This window comes from Carassius gibelio, chromosome A1 (genome assembly GCF_023724105.1).
Source record: "Carassius gibelio isolate Cgi1373 ecotype wild population from Czech Republic chromosome A1, carGib1.2-hapl.c, whole genome shotgun sequence".
Lineage (NCBI taxonomy): Eukaryota > Metazoa > Chordata > Actinopteri > Cypriniformes > Cyprinidae > Carassius > Carassius gibelio.
Window position 1 is genome coordinate 17,500,798 of NC_068371.1, and position 19,748 is coordinate 17,520,545.

General features: G+C 37.8%; 1 protein-coding gene across 2 annotated transcripts; it reads right to left on the bottom strand.

Moving 5' to 3' along the window:
• Window positions 1-1,477: 1,477 nt before the first annotated feature.
• Window positions 1,478-19,698, bottom strand: ercc5 (excision repair cross-complementation group 5). Of its 2 annotated transcripts, none has more exons than XM_052577419.1 (15): window positions 19,012-19,126; window positions 18,722-18,897; window positions 18,522-18,637; window positions 15,191-15,292; window positions 15,057-15,111; window positions 14,753-14,896; window positions 14,444-14,645; window positions 11,654-12,487; window positions 10,846-11,051; window positions 10,642-10,761; window positions 7,435-7,648; window positions 6,358-6,502; window positions 3,201-3,401; window positions 3,021-3,105; window positions 1,478-2,253 (listed from the first exon to the last, which is right to left on the bottom strand). In XM_052577419.1, the coding sequence occupies exons 1-15, from the start codon at window positions 19,097-19,099 to the stop codon at window positions 1,807-1,809; spliced, it is 3,135 nt and encodes a 1,044-aa protein (XP_052433379.1). In that variant the 5' UTR covers window positions 19,100-19,126; the 3' UTR covers window positions 1,478-1,806. The 2 variants fall into 2 exon arrangements, 1 of the variants encoding a protein (XP_052433379.1); XR_008157261.1 differs by adding an exon at window positions 19,634-19,698 and having other exon boundaries at window positions 2,104-2,253; window positions 3,021-3,401; window positions 19,012-19,112.
• Between the last annotated feature and the right edge of the window lie 50 nt (window positions 19,699-19,748).

Consider the following 19,748-nt stretch of genomic DNA (forward strand, 5'->3'; position numbering starts at 1 on the left):
CATGCATTTGAAAGCTGAGGAAAATGGGTCGTTCAAGACATTGTTCAGAAGAACAGCGTACTTTGATTAAAAAGTTGATTAGAGAGGGGAAAACCTATAAAGAGGTGCAAAAAATGATAGGCTGTTCAGCTAAAATGATCTCCAATGCCTTAAAATGGAGAGCAAAACCAGAGAGACGTGGAAGAAAACGGAAGACAACCATCAAAATGGATAGAAGAATAACCAGAATGGCAAAGGCTCAGCCAATGATCACCTCCAGGATGATCAAAGACAGTCTGGAGTTACCTGTAAGTACTGTGACAGTTAGAAGACGTCTGTGTGAAGCTAATCTATTTTCAAGAATCCCCCGCAAAGTCCCTCTGTTAAAAAAAAGGCATGTGCAGAAGAGGTTACAATTTGCCAAAGAACACATCAACTGGCCTAAAGAGAAATGGAGGAACATTTTGTGGACTGATGAGAGTAAAATTGTTCTTTTTGGGTCCAAGGGCCACAGGCAGTTTGTGAGACGACCCCCAAACTCTGAATTCAAGCCACAGTACACAGTGAAGACAGTGAAGCATGGAGGTGCAAGCATCATGATATGGGCATGTTTCTCCTACTAAGGTGTTGGGCCTATTTATCGCATACCAGGGATCATGGATCAGTTTGCATATGTTAAAATACTTGAAGAGGTCATGTTGCCCTATGCTGAAGAGGACATGCCCTTGAAATGGTTGTTTCAACAAGACAATGACCCAAAACACACTAGTAAACTGGCAAAGTCTTGGTTCCAAACCAACAAAATTAATGTTATGGAGTGGCCAGCCCAATCTCCAGACCTTAATCCAATTGAGAACTTGTGGGGTGATATCAAAAATGCTGTTCTGAAGCAAAACCAAGAAATGTGAATGAATTGTGGAATGTTGTTAAAGAATCATGGAGTGGAATAACAGCAGAGAGGTGCCACAAGTTGGTTGACTCCATGCCACACAGATGTCAAGCAGTTTTAAAAAACTGTGGTCATACAACTAAATATTAGTTTAGTGATTCACAGGATTGCTAAATCCCAGAAAAAAAAAAATGTTTGTACAAAATAGTTTTGAGTTTGTACAGTCAAAGGTAGACACTGCTATTTTTTTGAACACACCCCTTTCAACTAATTGCCCAATTGCACAGCCTTAAGAGCGTGCATATCACGAATGCTGGGTCTCATTTGTTTTCTGACAATCTACTGAACCTACTGGTAACTTGTTTGCCACGTAGCAATAAAAAATATACTAAAAACCTTGATTATTCTGGTTAGTCACATTGTACTGCTATTATTTTGAACAAGACTGTATATAAATATAAATATATATATATATGTAAATTATAAATTATATTCCAAAATACAGAAAATAAGATGCCATAAAATGCTATTTCCATTTTCCAAGTGGACTGGTGGATCGTTTTCATTTGAAAGCTTTAGAACAATCTATATCACGAAAAACACTAGATATGAGGTTTTTTAGACTTTTATTGTATGTGAAAAAAAAAACAAACTCTGTTCTTTTGCAAATTCATCTAAAGATGGTAAAAAACATAAATAGCAATAGACCTGAGATGTTGATGCACCATAAATATTTGGAAGGCTAATAGATCTGTTCTGATGAAGCATTACTCTTTTTTTTGTGGTAATTTGACATGATTCCATGTTGGCATTTCTCAAATGATTACACAGTATGTTAATTATACAGCTCATAGACAGCTCAGGACAACATTTCACATGTAAACTTACTCTGCATATCTGATGGCATCAGTAAGTATGTTTTGTATGTGTTTTTTTAATCATAATCTGTTTTGGCTCCTTCCTCTTCCTCCTCCTCGTTTCCCTCTTCCTCTCGTTTTCCCCTCAAACACAGAGCGTGCTGTAACCATAGCGACCCCCTTCCCATATTCAGCATCATCCTCTGAGCTAGAGCTGCTTGACTCCGCCCTGGATGACATCAGCGACATGACTCCGCCTCTCGTCTCATCCAGTGTGTCTGCAGGTGAGTTCTGATGACACACTGACCCTATGAATCCTCCCGCTAACGGCCCTGTGGTAGCAGGGGCCTCATCCGGCTGTGAGGCCCCGTTCCTTCCCTTTTTAGACGGAGAGCTTTCTTCCTCCTCCTCTTCCTCCTCTCTTTCTTTTCTCTTGAGGCAGGTGACGGCTCTGCGCAGACGCTGGCTATGGATCGACTGCCTCTCCTGCTGCTCCAGACGAAAGAATGAATCGATGCGCAGCTGCGTCTGCAGACAGACAATAACAGTGAGCCGTTAATCATAACAGACACCAAACAACTGACAAAGTATTCACTACCGGTTAAAAGTGTGGAATATTCAACTTTTTTTGGTTCTTCTGCTCACCAAGGCTGAAATTATTTGATAAAAAATACAGCAATCTTGTTAAATATATAAAACAACGCTTATAGTGTAATTTATTTTTAGATGTACTTTTACTTTTGAACATTATTTTGATCAAAGAATCCTGAAAAATAAAATGCATCACAGTTTCCACAAAAATATGCAGCAGCACAACGGTTTTCATCATTGATAATAATCAGAATTTTCTTCAGCAGCAAATCAGCATATTAAGAGTGATTTCCGAAGGATCTTGTGACACTGAAGACAGGAGTAATCATGCTGAAAATGTAGCTTTGATCACAGGAATAAATGAAAGTTTATTTTATATTTACATTGAACACAGCTCTTTGAAATTCCAATAGTATTTCACATTTTTTCCCCTGTATTTTTGATCAAATAAATGTAGCCTTGTTGAGCAGAGTTTTCTTTCAAAAACATTGAAAATCCAATCTTTTGATTTGTAGTGTACTAAATTCTAAGAATTTGTAAAACAAAAGTATTTACTAATATTTTTAATTAGCATTTGTTTTCATATTGTCAGTTTTCATTTTTAAATAGTTTTTAAATTACTTTTATTCCAGCAAGTTTTTTTTCCTGTGAATGAAGTTATTTGTAATAGTTTTAGTTTTTTCACTAGAATTGAGGTCCATCACCTGTTGAGACTGAAGCTGCTTTAGCACTGGCTGTAGCGTTTCTTCAGTTTTTCTGCTGCTCCATCCGAAGCGGCTCTGACAGAATGTTTGACAGGTTAAGAAACACTTCTGCTCATTTTAAACTGCAGCTGTTCAGAATGTGTTAAAAGCTAATCACACTGTAAATGACATTAAGGATATTCTTTGATGAGCTGCAGGTGAGGGTGGCCCCAGCTGAACGAGGCATCTGATTGGTCGACGGTGGGCTGCAGGTAAGCTTCAGCCACAGCAGGGTTTGGGAAACCAGGATGAAGCTGAAGATTCCTCAGTTTCTTCTTCACCTTTGTGTATTTGGGATTGGCAACCAACTTCTTATTCTCCTGTGCTTCAGTCCACCACTTACTATATCAGACAGAACACACATACACAATGACCCATGTTTCAAATTTTATGGTAAATACAGCAGCTGTGATGGCCATCACTATACCGTAAAAACTTTGGTAGCAACTATGGTTTTACACGACTAAGCTTAAAATATATGGTAAAAACCTGATTTAATCTTAATATTGCATCTAGAGTAAAATCTAATTTTGTACCTGTATAATATACTGATATAACCATAATAAAAGTGGTTAAACAGACATGACAAATTAAAGAAAATCACAAGCACCTTTTCTACAAGCTTTTGTAAATACTAATATATACAGGTGCTATATAATATCATCAAAAAGTTGATTTATTTAGCTAATTCCATTCAAAAAGTGAAACTTGTATATTATATTCATTCATTACACACAGACTGATATATTTCAAATGTTTATTTCTTTTAATTTTGATGTTTATAACTGTCGACTAAGGAAAATCCCAAATTCAGTTTCTCAGAAAATTAGAATATTGTGAAAAGGTTCAATATTGAAGACACCTGGTGCCACACTCTAATCAGCTAACTAAATCAAAACACCTGCAAAGGCCTTTAAATGGTGTCTCAGTCTAGTTCTGTAGGCTACACAATCATGGGGAAGACTGCGGACTTGACAGTTGTCCAAAAGATGACCATTGACACCTTGCATAAGGAGGACAAGACACAAAAGGTCATTGCAAAAGAGGCTGGCTGTTCACAGAGCTCTGTGTCCAAGCACATTAATAGAGAGATGAAGGGAAGGAAAAGATGTGGTAGAAAAAAAGTGTACAAGTAATAAATAACCACACCCTGGAGAGGATTGTGAAACAAAACCCTGGACTGCAGCTGGAGTCAGTGCTTCAAGAACCTCTACACACAGACGTATACAAGACATGGGCTTCAGCTGTCGCATTTCTAGTGTCAAGCCACTCTTGAACAACAGACAGCATCAGAAGTGTCTCGCTTCAAAAAGGACTGGACTGCTGCTGAGTGGTCCAAAGTTATTTTCTCTGATGAAAGTGAATTTAGCAGTCCCAGAGTCTGGAGGAAGAGAGGAGAGGCACACAATCCATGTTGCTTGAGGTCCAGATTGCACTTTGCACCTGCACACAGAGCCAAAGCTACTAATACCTGGTTTAAGGACCATGGTATCCCTGTTCTTAATTGACCAGCATACTCGCCTGACCTTAACCACATAGAAAATCGATGGGGTATTGTGAAGAGGAAGATGCGATGTGCCAGACCCAAGAATACAGAAGAGCTGAAGGCCACTATCAGAGCAACCTGGGCTCTCATAACACCTGAGCAGTGCCACAGACTGATCGACTCTATGCCATGCCACATTGAGGCAGTAATTCAGGCAAAAAGAGCCCCAACTAAGTATTGAGTGCTGTACATGCTCATATTTTTCATTTTCATACTTTTTAGTTGGCAAAGATTTCTAAAAATCCTTTCTTTGTATTGGTCCTAAGTTATATTCTAATTTTCTGAGATACTGAATTTGGGAGTTTTCTTAGTTATCAGTTATAATCATCAAAATTAAAAGAAATAAACATTTGAAATATATCAGTCTGTGTGTAATGAATGAATATAATATACAAGTTTCACTTTTCTGAATGGAATTAGTGAAATATATAAAAAAAAAAATTGATGATATTCTAATTATATGAACAGCACCTGTAGAAGGTACACACAGTGTCATACATAAAAATACTAAACACTATCATATTAACACACATTACTCTATAATAATGCAATCAACATTCATTAAACATAAAAGAAACATAATTATATAATTAATAAAGACAAGCAAGAAGCATACTTATTTAACCCTCATAACAAATCTGGGTCCATTTTGACCCAGAAGAGATACATAAAAAAAAAAATCTACAAAAGGGAAAGAAACTTTGCAAGTGTTTTAAGATACTATTTTTTATAGATATAAATATTCTTAAGAAAATGTTACACATTTCAAGTATCATGTATATATATGCTTCTGTCACTTTTTCTCTTGACAAAAAGTGCTTTTATTCAGTCACAGAATGACTGAGAACAGGATTAATTTCAGACATGTGCTCCTCGTCACTTGCGCTGGTACGGTCCTGTGCTTGCAGTGCATGCTTATGGTGAGTCTTCAAATGCACACACAAATTTTCCTTAACCAGGAAGAATTGACAGACAGTTGACACTGAGAGGTCAAGTAAATACTTACAGCATTTTAATTAATTATAACCAGTTAATTTATAATTCATATTTCCCCTTTGAGCTGATTCGCTACAGTGTTTATGTCACGTACATTACACAAGCTTTACGAATTATAGGACATTAAGGGCAATTGGGGGATATCAATTATGAGGTAATCTGAATGGACAGATTTACCACCTAAACCTCCAGTAAAAAAAATGGAGCGAGGCGGCGCCATTGATGCTGGCAATGGCAGTAAGTGGAAAGAAAGACCTCGGACCAGAAGTGAACACTAAAGTCTAATCTCTCACTCTGGCCCTAGGGGGAGATCACTTCTCACCCTCCCAGCTCACTGATGTAGCTACATGGCAAGCTGATTTTGTAGATTTGTTCTCGCCCCTGCCCGGTTGAACCAATCTTATTCAGCACTATAACTAAGACAGAGCAGGGGCGGTAGTGTGCAGCCGGCTGTATTGTTTACCTGAACATAAGAAAAATGCGGTTCAGACTGAATTAGAGGCAATGCTTGAGATGGGGGTGAGCCTGATAGATTTAGTGCCTAAAACGGACAGCTCTGTACTATTCTGTGTGGATGAGCGCAAGGTGAATGCTGTGTCGAAATTCAACGCATACAGCTCAATTTTATTTGACACTGGACTTAACAAAAGGGTATTGGCAGATCATAGTATACAGATTTTTAATGTATTATGAGGGTTAAACAAAATACCATGAAATGTTTCTCGTGCAGGGAACTCTTTTTACGGTGTTTCTGACCTGAGTTGAACAAGAGGCTCTAAACCAGCACCAGGAAACTCGTTGAGGATCTCCATCCCTGTAACGTATCCCACTCCTGGAAGGCCTTCAGTGTAATCACTGCCCAACAGATATGCCAGATTGATCAGTTTGGTCCTGTCCAGGCCTACAGACGGATACAAGCTCACATTGGTGTCTCTTTCCACTTATTATACATGACAACTAACTGATCTCAGTAAGGATGCACAATATTATCAGAACATTATTGAATTTGGCCAAAAATGGCTTAAAACGTAATCACCGGCCCGATATGAAAAATGATGCCGACATGCCATGCCGATAAGATGAATAACTCGCATGTGTTCAGGGTGTGCTAACGATAAGATCACACCAACAGTGCCGTTATTCTTGACCAAAATGTTACCTGAATGGCAATTAGATTTATTATTTTGGATTGTCGCATTTAATTTGAGAATGCTACAGAATGATGTGCGGTGTGCGAAAGAGTTTAAAGTTACTAACGCGTGCAGTAGCAACAATAACCAGGTCCGAATGCCCGTCCGATAACATTAGACTGATAACATTAAGATTATTTTTCAGATTAAGAATAAATAAAGAATTTACTGGTTTCATAAAATCACAAGTATGCTTTAATTTAAAGGTCAAAGTTCAGAAGCTATAACTTACATGAATAAAAGAAATCACTAAAATTATTTTATATTTACATATTTATTCATTCATGTGTAATGTGTTATTTTTTTTCTTTGCACCATCTACAAATGTTAAATCTTTAAATAAATTGTTATGGTTACCACATCTGTCTGGAAAAAAATGCAGTGATCGATTTATAGTTGATTTATAGTTATTTTCAGCTTTTAGGGTACTCTCATTATAAAATAACTTATTTTTTGTTTATTTAATTCTAACAAGCAAGTTTTTGTTAAAAACTAACCAAAATTATAAATAATTTGTTTACAATCTAATGTGTTGTTTCCAAACAAAAGGAAATATATCGGTATCGGCATCGGCCAAAATGAGTTGAATATATCAGCAAAAATCTATTATAGTGCATCCCTAGATCTCAGTACTGAAGCTCACCTAGTTGGTTCTGCATGTCCACGGACTGGTAATGCTCCACGTATTTGTTCTGGTTGAAGAAGTTCTTGTAGACTTGACGACCGCCGAAGAGCCAGATGTCGCTGTCGTCAGTGATGGTGCCGTGCGTCTGGTCCAGATGGTCCAGCGTTGCACATTGGGCTTCAGCCTCCATCGGAGCCACAATGAACGGCACACCGAACAAACGCAACAGCTCCTGACACCATCAGGAAAAAAAAAACACTTCATATCATGGAAACATGAGTGTCTTTGCATCAGAAGATATAGGTCATGTATAATGGTGTACTACTCATGCTATTCTGAAGTATGTACTAGTGTTTATTTTGTTAACGAAAAGTATGAGGAAAAATGTTCATTGACAAGCTTTTTTCCCATGACTAAGACGAGATGATGATAGGGTCAATAAAGAGACTGACAGACACAGACAAAAGGTACCTGGTGACCTGCCTGGTGCTCAGAGCAGTTCACCGGTCTCTTTAGTGTTTCTACACTTAGGTCCATCACAAGCACGTTCTTGTTCGCACGGACATGGCAGTAGTGGCATTCATAATCACCAAGATGGTTTCTGTTCTCACCATCTCCTCCTCCTCGCGAGGAGCCTGAAGACGTGGGTAGACCGCTTCTCGTAACCTGAATGACTAATTCCACTGAGGAGAGATACCCTCTCTCAAGCCAGCAACTTAGGGTGCATCTGAAAACTAAAAAATGCTGCCTTCGGAGGTCGCATTCCAAGGTAGGAAGGCATCAAGGCACGTCCGAAATCAATGTCAGCTTCATTTCCTGTCTCCTGAGATGCCTTCATCTGGCCGGTTTTTGAAGGCAGCATAGATCCTTCGCTGCCTTTGATATCCCACAATACTGTGCATTCCATTCTGTGACAGTTAAGCCAAAAAATAAAGATGGCGTCTGAAAGTTGCGGTCGATGGTCAGTTTGTGTGTAAATGTATGTTTCTGAACAACGTTTTCCACTTTTTATGTGATTTCTAGATAGAAATTGATATTGCAGCAATGAAATATCCACTTAGTTATCACCAAAGCTCTCTATGTTTTGCTGTAGCTCATTAAACCATTACTCTGCCTCAGAAGCCTGTCCGAAATCTGTTTCATGAGGTGCCTTCGGGTAAAAACGCTGCCTGCAAAGTCATTGCCTGATAAGACAGCAAGGCAGCAAGTCACCTGCCTAAGTTTTCGGATGCAGCCTTAGTCTGGCATCCATTCCAGACTTATGGAAACTGTGTGTCTGGCCACTCGACGGAGTTTGCCGATGTCAGACTCGCTGTCATAGCAAGTGACATTCAAAGGCAAGCTCTCCGTTTACTAGATGTCTCTACATGGAGAGCCTCTGAAAATTGTTGCACTTCGAAGAGCTAAGTTTCGTCTTTTCTACAAGAGCGTTCAGATCATGGCCGTATGCCCTCCATGCTCAAGTGTATGTAGCGGTCATATCAGCGTTCATTCTGACATCGATGGGTTGTCAGTGGGGAGGAATGATGGAATTACATTTCTATGGGGCTTGAGGAAGCTGAACCCCCTTGCCCATCAAGTACCCCTGCTCGGGACCTTGCTTTGGTAAAAAAATAAAAACACTATTTCTGCAGTAGGCAGCACTGGTGCTGCTACCGCCTAGCCAACTTACACACAGTTCCCCAGGCTGATGCGCAGTCTAACTCCAGTAAGCTCCATAGCTGCATGTCTGGAATGTGCTGCTTATGCGTACTTGTATGCAGTGGCTGTAGCATGCATTGCAATTGCCGTTGAGTGTTGCTGTGCTTATTTGTTGACTCCTCTTATGCCGAGTTCCCTTCACAGTAATAATTACTTATGCTCAAATTTTTCATAAGCTCTCTTATTCAGTTGAAAGATTCTAATGAAATGCCGCTCAGCGCTGCTTATATAAGGCACTTTCCAGCCATCTTTTCCTGCACTCAAGCGCCATTTGCCATTGCAATGCAATTGCGTTAAGAGAATATGGCTTCTGTATTTGAGGAGAAAGGTGGGTTGCACTTTATTTTAAAGTACGTGTATTAACATGTACTTATATTGTACTTACAGTGTATTTATCTAAGAAAGTTCTGGTAATACAAGGTAACTACATGGGGTAGGGTTAGGTTTAGGGGTAGGTTCAGGATTAGTACCTAGTTATTACATAGTTATTGTAATTACTATAATAAGTACATAGTATGTACATGAGGAACAGGACTGTAAAATAAGGTGCTACCGAAAGGTGTTTCCCCCAAAGTGTCACATTATTCATTTTACTTACTGTTTACTTGCTCTAATGGTGAATATGCGTCTACTCTTAAGTGCAGGTGAGGACACATTCCTGCACTTAAGAGTAGCAGATCCATGACCTACTGGAGAAGCAGTTATATCTGATCAAATGCATATTATCATTCTTTGCTTGGTTCGGACAGCAGGTATTCTAATTTTCTTTTCTTTTTTTTTCTTTTCTGTTTCTGCCACCGGATGAGAATCCCGAGGTAACTAGGAATTACACAAGCTTCAAGGGACAAAGCCCTTACGAAGATCTGAGATGACCGAACACCTGAGAAGAAATGATGCCAATCCCTCTCAGGACCTCAGATGATGACAGCCCTGAACCAACACACAAAACTACTACATTTTCCTATAAATTTGAATCAGTTGTTTGCGTTTATAATTTTAGTTTTAGTAATTAGTACTTTTTAGACATGTTACCATATAAGTCGCATTTATTTAGAACCAAGAAAACATTACCATCTAAAGCCGTGAGAGGGCGCTCTATGCTGCTCAGTGCTTCTGTAGTCTACACTGAAAACATAGAGCGCCCGCTCGCAGCTGTAAACTTTAATGTTTTCTCTTGGTTCTAAATAAATGCGACTTATAGTCTAGTGCGACTTATATATGGTTTTTTTTCTCATCATGACGTATTTTTGGACTGATGCGACTTATACTCAGGTGCGGTACACCTATTTTGTGCCTGTGTTGTTAGTTGATTACCCACATGACTATCATCAACTGTTTGTTCATTTGTGCTACTCTTGGTGGAATGCATTGGTCATTATGGAAATTATCTGTGTTTGTGTTCTTTACAATCTCATCTGAGCTTTTGTGATTGCACTTTCATGTTAATTTGCCCTGTTTAGTAAATCTAGTTTGGTATAACAACCCAGTGTTGCACAAGCACATGTTGTGTATAAGGATGCTGACCTGGCTCTCCTGGTACATCTGTCCGGTGACCGAGGTGCTGCTGCGCTCCTGCTGCTGCTGCTGCTCTCTCAAGCTCATTTGCTCACACTGCAGTTCTCTGTCCAGCTCCAGCAGCTCCTCCTGCAACACACACACTGATGTGTTACACAGCACACAATCACTGCACCTGAACTACAAAGATTCAGAGAGAACAGTGAGATGCACCGCGTCGATGTGATCCCACTCGCTTGCAGCAGGAGGAGTTTCATCTATGGACTTGTTGACTTCTTCACTCTTATCCGGGCTCTGGATGCTGGACTCTTCCTTTCTGCTCTCCTCTTCCTCCGCTTTCTCTTCTGAGGCTTCTGCTTTGACGTGAGATTCTTCTGTTTCAGATGGTTCCTCTGCATCGGACACCTCGATGAAACTCTCTGCAGAGACCAAACAAACAGGTATGAAACATTCAAATGAAATGTTTAAAACATCTAAACATTGATGAAAGGCTAATTATTAAAACATAAAAATTTAAATAATAAAAAACTTAAAACAATGAAAATAAAACAAGCTAAAAATAAATTACATAATACAATTTAAATAATTATAAAAGAAAACCAATCAAAATAAAATAAAACTAATATAAAAAAATATATATATTAACTAAAATAAAGAATTATAAAATTAAAAAAATTATCAAAACACGTAAAAAAAAAAAATCATAAAAATGTCAAATTAAAATAAACCATTAAAAAAAAAAATCTAAATAAAACACTCACTAGAAAAAAATATCTAATATTTTATTAATTAAGACGCATGTTGTGACCATTAACTGGAATAAGGGAACCGGTCCGTGAACTTGCGAATGTGATGAGAAGCTACTGAAATACTTAAAGATTAAAACCTTTTTAACTTAAAAACTTAAAAAGGGGGCTTCAAGAAAATATTTTAGCTAAAAGGTTTGGGAATCTCTACAACTGTGATTGCTGTAATTTCTGTACCAGGAGCTCAAACATGAAGTGTCTGTGTGTATTTGTACCTTCAGAGCTGCTTTCCTCATCATCTTCACTTTTCACTTTGTTTTCCTTCATCTGATCTGTTCGGTCTGCATTCACAGGTTTGTCATCAGAGGAAGCACTCAGGTGTCTTTGCTTTAGAGGAAGTTGTACTGCAGCATCTTGTGGCTCACACATCTCCTCTCGCCTTTCAGATACTGCAGAACCAAGAAGAAGCGGCGTTCTGGACAAATTCTTGGATCCTGAAGCCTCTTCCTGTGAGGAAATGTTGTTTCCAGGAACCTCCTTTGCCTGTTCTCCATCAGAGCTGCTCCTCGGGTCCGTTACCTCCACAGCTTTGTCTCCCAGAGCTTCCTGTATGGCCAACAGAGTCCTGGGAGAAACACCTCCATCCCCAGTCACCTCCGTGACCACGCTTCTGTCAAGAACCACAGCTTCATCCTCGTCCTCTGAGCTGCTTGTGATGACATACGTCCTGCGTTTGTGGACGTCTGCGGGATCCATCATGGCGCTTTGGATGGCCTGTAGAGTTCGAGGCGACACGCGTCCATCTTTATCTTCAGATCCTGCTGTCCTTTGTCCTCTCGTGGCCACGGCTTCTTCTTCAGAGCTGCTGTCCATCATGGCGCTCTGGATGGCCTGCAGGGAGCGAGGAGAAGGAGGTGCTCCATCTGACGCCAGCAGCTCCTCCTCAGCACAGGATGTGGAGGAGGAAGGCTTGTTCTCGTCATCCTCTTTCACAGGCCGCCACAAGGGCTCAGGCTTCCCTTTAGGCCTCCCTTTAGGTTCCCATGGAGAGCTGGACCACAGCGCTGGAGCCGGACGGCTGTCTGGAGTGATGGCTTTCTTCTGAGACCCTGAAGATGGTAACATATTTTAGTTAAGACACCATTTTTTGAAAGAAATTAATACACTTATTCATAAAGAATGCATTAAATTGTTCAAAGGTGACACTAAAGATTTCTATTTCAAATAAATGATGTTTTTTTTAACTTTCTGCTCTTCAAGTATGCTGATAAAGAGTTGTTCTTTTTGTAAAAATTGAAATATTTAAATAAACAATTCTCAAACAAAACAAATCAAAATAAACCTTTGAAAAAATATGGAAAATATTTGATTAATTTTGCTGCATGTCACCATTAACTAGAACCACTTTTAAGAAATTAATACTATTATTCATCAAGACCACATTAAATTGATCAAAAGTGACAGTTCAGACATTCATAATGTCACAAAGGATTTCTTTTTTAAATAAATGCTGTTATTTTGAATTTTGTTAATCAAAGAATCCTGAAAAATAAAATGCATCATGGTTTACATAAAAATATGAAGCAGCGTAAAGGTTTTCAACAATAATCAGAAATGTTTCTTAAAGGGGGGGTGAAATGCTATTTCATGCATACTGAGTTTTTTACACTGTTAAAGAGTTGGATTCCCATGCTAAACATGGACAAAGTTTCAAAAATTAAGTTGTACGTTTGAAGGAGTATTTTTGTTCCAAAAAAACCATTCGAGTATGGCTCTGTGTTAGATGGAGCGGAATTTCCTTATAAGGGCACTTCTGCCGGAAGAGCGCACGCTCCCGTACAGCAGAGCACTGAGAGCACAACAGACATTCACTGATCAGAGCGAGAGCGTCGCGAAAAGTCACAAAAGAAGTGTGTTTTTGGTTACCAGGGCAAGACAACCCTGCACAGATTGCCAAAAGAGAAACAGCATTAAGGGACCAGTGGATGGAGTTTATTTTTACAGAGCATCGACGGAGTTGTGAAAGTGTTTTTGTTTGTTCCCTGCATTTCGAAGATGCTTGTTTTACAAACAAGCCCCAGTTTGACGCCGGATTTGCACATCGTTTATTTCTTAAGGATAATGCAGTCCCAACGAAAAAGGGTCACGATCATGTGTTGGAACCGCATGCGGTGAGTAAAACTGCTTCAAATATCTCTGTGTTGTTAACTTAGCTATCGGCGCGTAAGCACATCAAGTGAACAACATGCGATGTTGTCATCAAACTGCACTTTCCACATGTACAGCTTAAAAAAAAAAAAAAGACGACAAAGTGGAACTTAGTCATTTTCCAAAACCGCTAAGCAAATATATACAGTTTATATACAGTATACATACCACATAGAGACGCCTTTGCTGATGCTGCTCTTGTTAAATTTCAGCCTCAGGATCTGATTCTGGATTCATAAATAAACGGCTGAATCTGACTGTTAGCCATGGTTTGTTTTGGATGATGGTTTTTTTCCCTCAAGGTAATGTCACAGCTTCCAAACGCTCTCAACGCAAAAGCCTACTGGCACTCGTGATTCTTTAGCTCCGCCCACACGTCACGCCTCCAGCCGGTCATGTTTTTCCGGGAAAAATCGGTACAGACTATCTTTCTCTTATAAATATAATAAAAATAAAGACTTTTTGGAGTTATGAAGGATGCAGTACTACTCTATAGGTACTCAAGATTAACAGGATATTGAGTGAAAATGAGCATTTCACCCTCCCTTTAAGCAGCAAATCATCATATTAGAATTATTTCTGGAGGATCATGTGACACTGAAGACTGGAGTAATGATGCTGAAAAGTTTTGTTCAAAAGAATAAATTACATTTTACAAACATATTCTTACATAGAAAAATACATTTTAAATTGTAATAATATTTCACAGTTTGTATTGTATTTTTCATTAAATAAATGCAGACTTCTTTCAACAACGTAAAAAATATAACTGGCCTTAAACTACTGAATGCCAGTGTAGATGAGTTCAAAGCTACAGATATGCGCAGATGGCGCTCTAACTTTTCCACACCAGTGACCTTTGATGAGGATGTAGTGTGACGAGTCCTCCGACACCAGACGGCGGATCTCCATCTCATGGTCTTTGTTCTGGCCGTACGGCTGCTCCACTCCTCCAGAGCTGCGCTGGTTCATCTCCTGCTCCACTCCTTCCAGACGCTGGTTGAGTTTGTTCCTCTGCAGGAGACCCGCCAACTGGTACTGCGAGAACTCACCTGACCTCTGAGACACCAGGATCAAGAGTTGAACAAGACAAGGTGAGAAATGTATTAGTGTTAACAATTATAATAGTGTGCCGCTGACTGTGATGATGATATGAAGGACAGCACCTCTGGGGGTTTGTGGAACAGCGTGCGTCGCCTCTTACTGAATTCCTTCATTTCTTTTAAGATTTCGTGCTTGATCTCCGGTGGCATGAGGGAAAACTCCTCAGAGTTGATGTCTACAGAGTTAGGGTTGTCATAGACCTCTTCCTGAACAAGACAACTTTTTTGAGATAAACTCGGCTACATGTTTATACAAGTAAAATGTCAAAATTATGGTTTAATCATGGTTTTCAGTAAAGCTGCTTTGAAACAAAGTGAATTGTGAAAAGCACTGTATAAAAAAAAATGTGGATGGGATTGATCTCACCTGGAATCTGCTGTAGGTCTGCAGTGATTCGCCTCCATCTCTTTCGTCATCTGAACTACAGCAGCATTTACAATTGAAAACATGTTTCATCATTAACATCATGTCTAATAATTGTTGTTTTCCCACGTTCTCACCTGCTCTTCTCTCTGTCCTCATCAGGAGGAAGTGCAGGCAGAATGTACATGTCGTCTTGCTCATCTCGTCTCACAGACGACAGACTGGGAATCGCCTCTTGACTGTGGAAGAAGAATACACTGAGCATCAGTGTTGGGAGTAACATGTTACTTTAATTAAATTACTTATCAATTGAATGGCAAAGTAAGGGATTACTAGTCATTATAGCTATTATTTATTTACTTATAAAGTACTTGCATTACATTCTGTAAATAATTCCAACAGTTCTAAAATCAATACTGAGTTTGAAATCTACATTTAGTGTCTAAAGGTAAAATTCACTGCTGCGTATTTAACCCTCTGCGTGCTGGTGCATTCACTTGCAGTTTTTCCTTATAACGGAAAAAATAACATAAAATACTCAGATACAGATGAGACTAAAATCAATCAAATCTATAAAGGGTCTACTTTTATTTGTGTACACTGACATGAACAAAAAAAAAAGTGCTTTTGTAAAATAAAGGAAAAAAAGAGGGCCTGCCTCTTTCATGAACGTCTTTCTGAAACGTGCCACAAAAATTAACCAAAGCTCAGCAAGTACTGGACACACAGACATGAGAAACATGTCTACAGAAAACTTTAAGCGTGTAGTTTTAAATGAACAAATTCAGTTTGAAAACCAATATTCTGTGATTGTGTAATCTGTAAGAAACTACAGCAGGGAACAGTCTTTTCCTTCTCTGAGCTCATTATCTCCAGCCACCTGCACGTAAACGCCCTCATCACCTAGATATATATATATATATATATACATTGTTTTTGGAAGAAGACCTGCTATGCGGAATAAGGTGTAATTTACTTTGTTTTATTAAAAAAATTATTTTGCAGAGGAGATCATTTCTTTAATTTATTCTTTCTTACATTAATTGAAATGTGCTGAAATATGATATTATATATATATATATATAAGGGCTGGTAAGCGATTAAAATGTTTATGGTGATTAATTCATCTAATTAATTGCACATCAAATTTATAGAAATTACTCTGAAAAGATCATTTCTGATCAAGTCACTGTTGTGCAAAGTATCAAACAGAGATTACAAAAAGTAGGTTCAGCAAAAAATATTTGTTTGAAATGTATTACATATACTCTTTTGGTGATCATTTACTCTTAAATGATGTAAATGATGACAGAATTGTCATTTTTGGTTGGGTGAACTATAACTTGAATAATTTATTTTCTTAATTGTATTATTTATATGAAAATATGAAACTATTTCTTTAATGAAATGATACTCTAAATAAACTAAAACTGCCAGTAGGTGGTGGTAAATGTCTTAATGATTAAGTCATCAAATAATTTATTCATTCGCTTGATTCGTTCAAATGGTTGATTCATTCAGAAGTGAAGTAAATGGTTCATTGTGAATGGTTCGTTGAATCATTAAGCTTGTTCGACTTGAAGCTAATCATCATCATCAGACCGATCTTGTGTGACATCAAAGAACAGCAAGAGCTTAGAGAGCAGACGCCTCTTTGTGCTTTTGAATCGCTCTCACGGTACTTTGATGTTATACACCGATTGGTCTGTGCAGCGCCACTTCAAACCCAACACGATTATGGCCAATGGTTCAATGTGCCAAATGGTTCACCCAATTTGTTCAAAACATGAATTAAGAAATGAAATGCCGCTGTGGGTTGCTCGGAGATTAACAGTTCTGCTTTGTGTTAATATTTTGGTTGGCAAAATTTAGCAAAACAGACAACATTGTGTCTAAAATAACAAAATATAAACTTCTTAATGAACTGTTGTAAGATGAGTATCACATTTGCACTTAGCCTTAGACAGAATTAGACAGAATTTCAAACAGGGGCATTTTGCCTCATATCTTGAATTTTAGGGATATTCTTTAGGCTCCATCACGCAGCCAGTTGTTGCTCTGCTTCATATTAGTCATCAATCGACTAAATGAAATGGCAGATGATCCACATAGGTCTGGGTCTAATATACACACATATACATATACACACACACATTTATGTATATATATATATATATATATATATATATATATATATATATATATATATATATATATATATATATATATATATATATATATATATATATACACACATACACATGCTTCCATTCTGTAATCATGTTTTTTGCATTAGTTCGCAACATGTCATTGTTCTGTACAATTTATTCTGTCTTTTTGCTTATTTTGCTACAAATTTAAACCGAATAATTTAGCTTGCCGAACATTTGGTGCATCCTTAATATATTCGCAACTTAATACATATAGGCTAAATGTTGTAAGAAACCAGAATGTAATTTTTTTTTTATAATATAATAAAATATGATTTATATAATACAATATAGATATAAAGTAATGTGAATGTTTACACTGCAGCATGATGAATGTTACAGTCTAGGAATGTTTGAGATCTACTATCAGTTGACAATGTTTTAATGTGCCAAGCGATAAGAATTTAGTTTATAAAATATCAGAATGTTGTTTATGTGCTGTGTGGTGATACAAAGCATTTGTGCGTGAATTGACAGTACACAATCATGTTGTTGTCAGTGTGTATGAAATATGGTACTCGTAGCTTTGAAAAGATTAACACTTACATCTTGATACATGTAAAATTACATTTTTCAGAAGCTTCTTAAGTATTCTTAATATTTAAGACTACAGTAAAATGCATATATGCACATTGTTCATCCCTGTACATCTTAATATTTAAGACTACAGTTTACATTCATGCACATTATTTTGCGTTCCATATTCAATTCTACAATATACATCTTTTTATATTTTATTCTTATACTTTTATTGTTTACTTTTATTTCATTCTTACATTTATGTATATTTTCATCTGTGTTGTTTTCTTTAATAATTGCACTGTCCATGGAGCGGACCTGACTCACATTTCACTGCTGGTTATATATGCTATATATAATTTTGTATGTGACGAATAAAAATCTTGAATCTATTTGAATCTATAGAGTAATTCTATTTATTAACCAAAGGTTACATTTTTGTATTAAAATACTTAAATATTACAGTTGTTGTAAATTTAAAAGGCTAAACTATTCCATATTGGACTCAAATTGAAAGAATAAAGAGTTTCATTTCTATTGTCTATGAATCAAAGTTTTTACGGATTGTTAAACATAATTAACGATTTGAGTAATTAAATTACTTTTCAGAAAGAGTAATTATAAATAAAATTTTGATGTAATTAGTAATGAATTACTTTTTGAAAGAAACTTACCCAACACTGCAGTGAGCATGTTTTTCTGTGGAATAATGTCACTGAACATGATTTAGGACTCCTACCTTTGATCCCCTAAAGCTGCTTTAATGGCCTGTCTCTTCAGGAACGTCCGGAGGAGCTTCTCAGTGGTCTGTTTGGACTCACGGCTCATTTCTTCCCTCCGCTGTCTCCTGATGGCCTGAGGGTGTTCAGGATGTTAAAGCATCAATGCCCTGTTCCAGGCTCATGTTTTACATGCATATATAACGCTGCTAAAGCTCACCAGCGTCTGTTTCTTGAGCAGCGGTGCGTCTCCATCGTACACAAACACGGGTCTGATGCGGAAGAACAGCAGCTTACAGAGCCGATGGAAGAGCGTGAGGAGATGGGCGTTCTGAACAGCATTCCCATCGCGATCCCGCACACCTTTGACCGCCTGATTCAGCCAGATGCTGATATCTATGACGAGTCAGTCATGGATCCAAACATCCAATTATATACAAACCCTATTGTTTACTACAGAATGCTTTTTATTATTGCATCACAATAATGGGAATTTGCAATAAAGGATACCAACAGCTAAGATCTTCCCCTCTAGTGTTTCCGGATTGACAGGTTTTCCTGTGCTCTCCAAGAGTTTCCACAGTCCATGAACTCCCATCACTTCTGCTCACACTTGCAAAAAAAAAAACATGATCAACTCACTAATCTTTAACTTCTATACAATGTAAATAAGAAGCATGAAAAGAAAGGCCTATTTCCAACACATTAAGAAAAAAATAAATGCTTCTGTAAACTGTATTTAGGGAGAATACAAAGAAAAGTCCGAATTATGAGAAAGCTAAAATTATAAGAAAAGGTTATTTTTATGAGAAAAAGCCACAATAAGATTAAAAAGACAAACTAATAAGAAAAAGTTAAATTTCTCGAACCCCCGACCGTTGGGTTAAGTCCGACTCTCTAATCTTTAGGCACGACTGCACGATCTTATGATTTACGATCTGAAGCTTTAACGTTATTCCATACGACACATCTTCGAACAGAGCAATGCAGTGATAATACATCTATTATTTTAAATTAAAATGAATCAATATTGCAGCTGATCCTTTCTGCACATTTGTGTTTCTAATAAGATTGTTTAATGGTAATGTGCTTAACAATAGTTGTTTAAATATTGTATAAAAATTTCCCACAGACCTGCTCACAGAATCAGGACCATAACATCCAGTTCGCGTTCGGGCAAGTCCCCGGAAACACGTACCGAACACAATAGTTCCGCCGCTCATCCGGTCCGCCACCAGTGTTGCCAG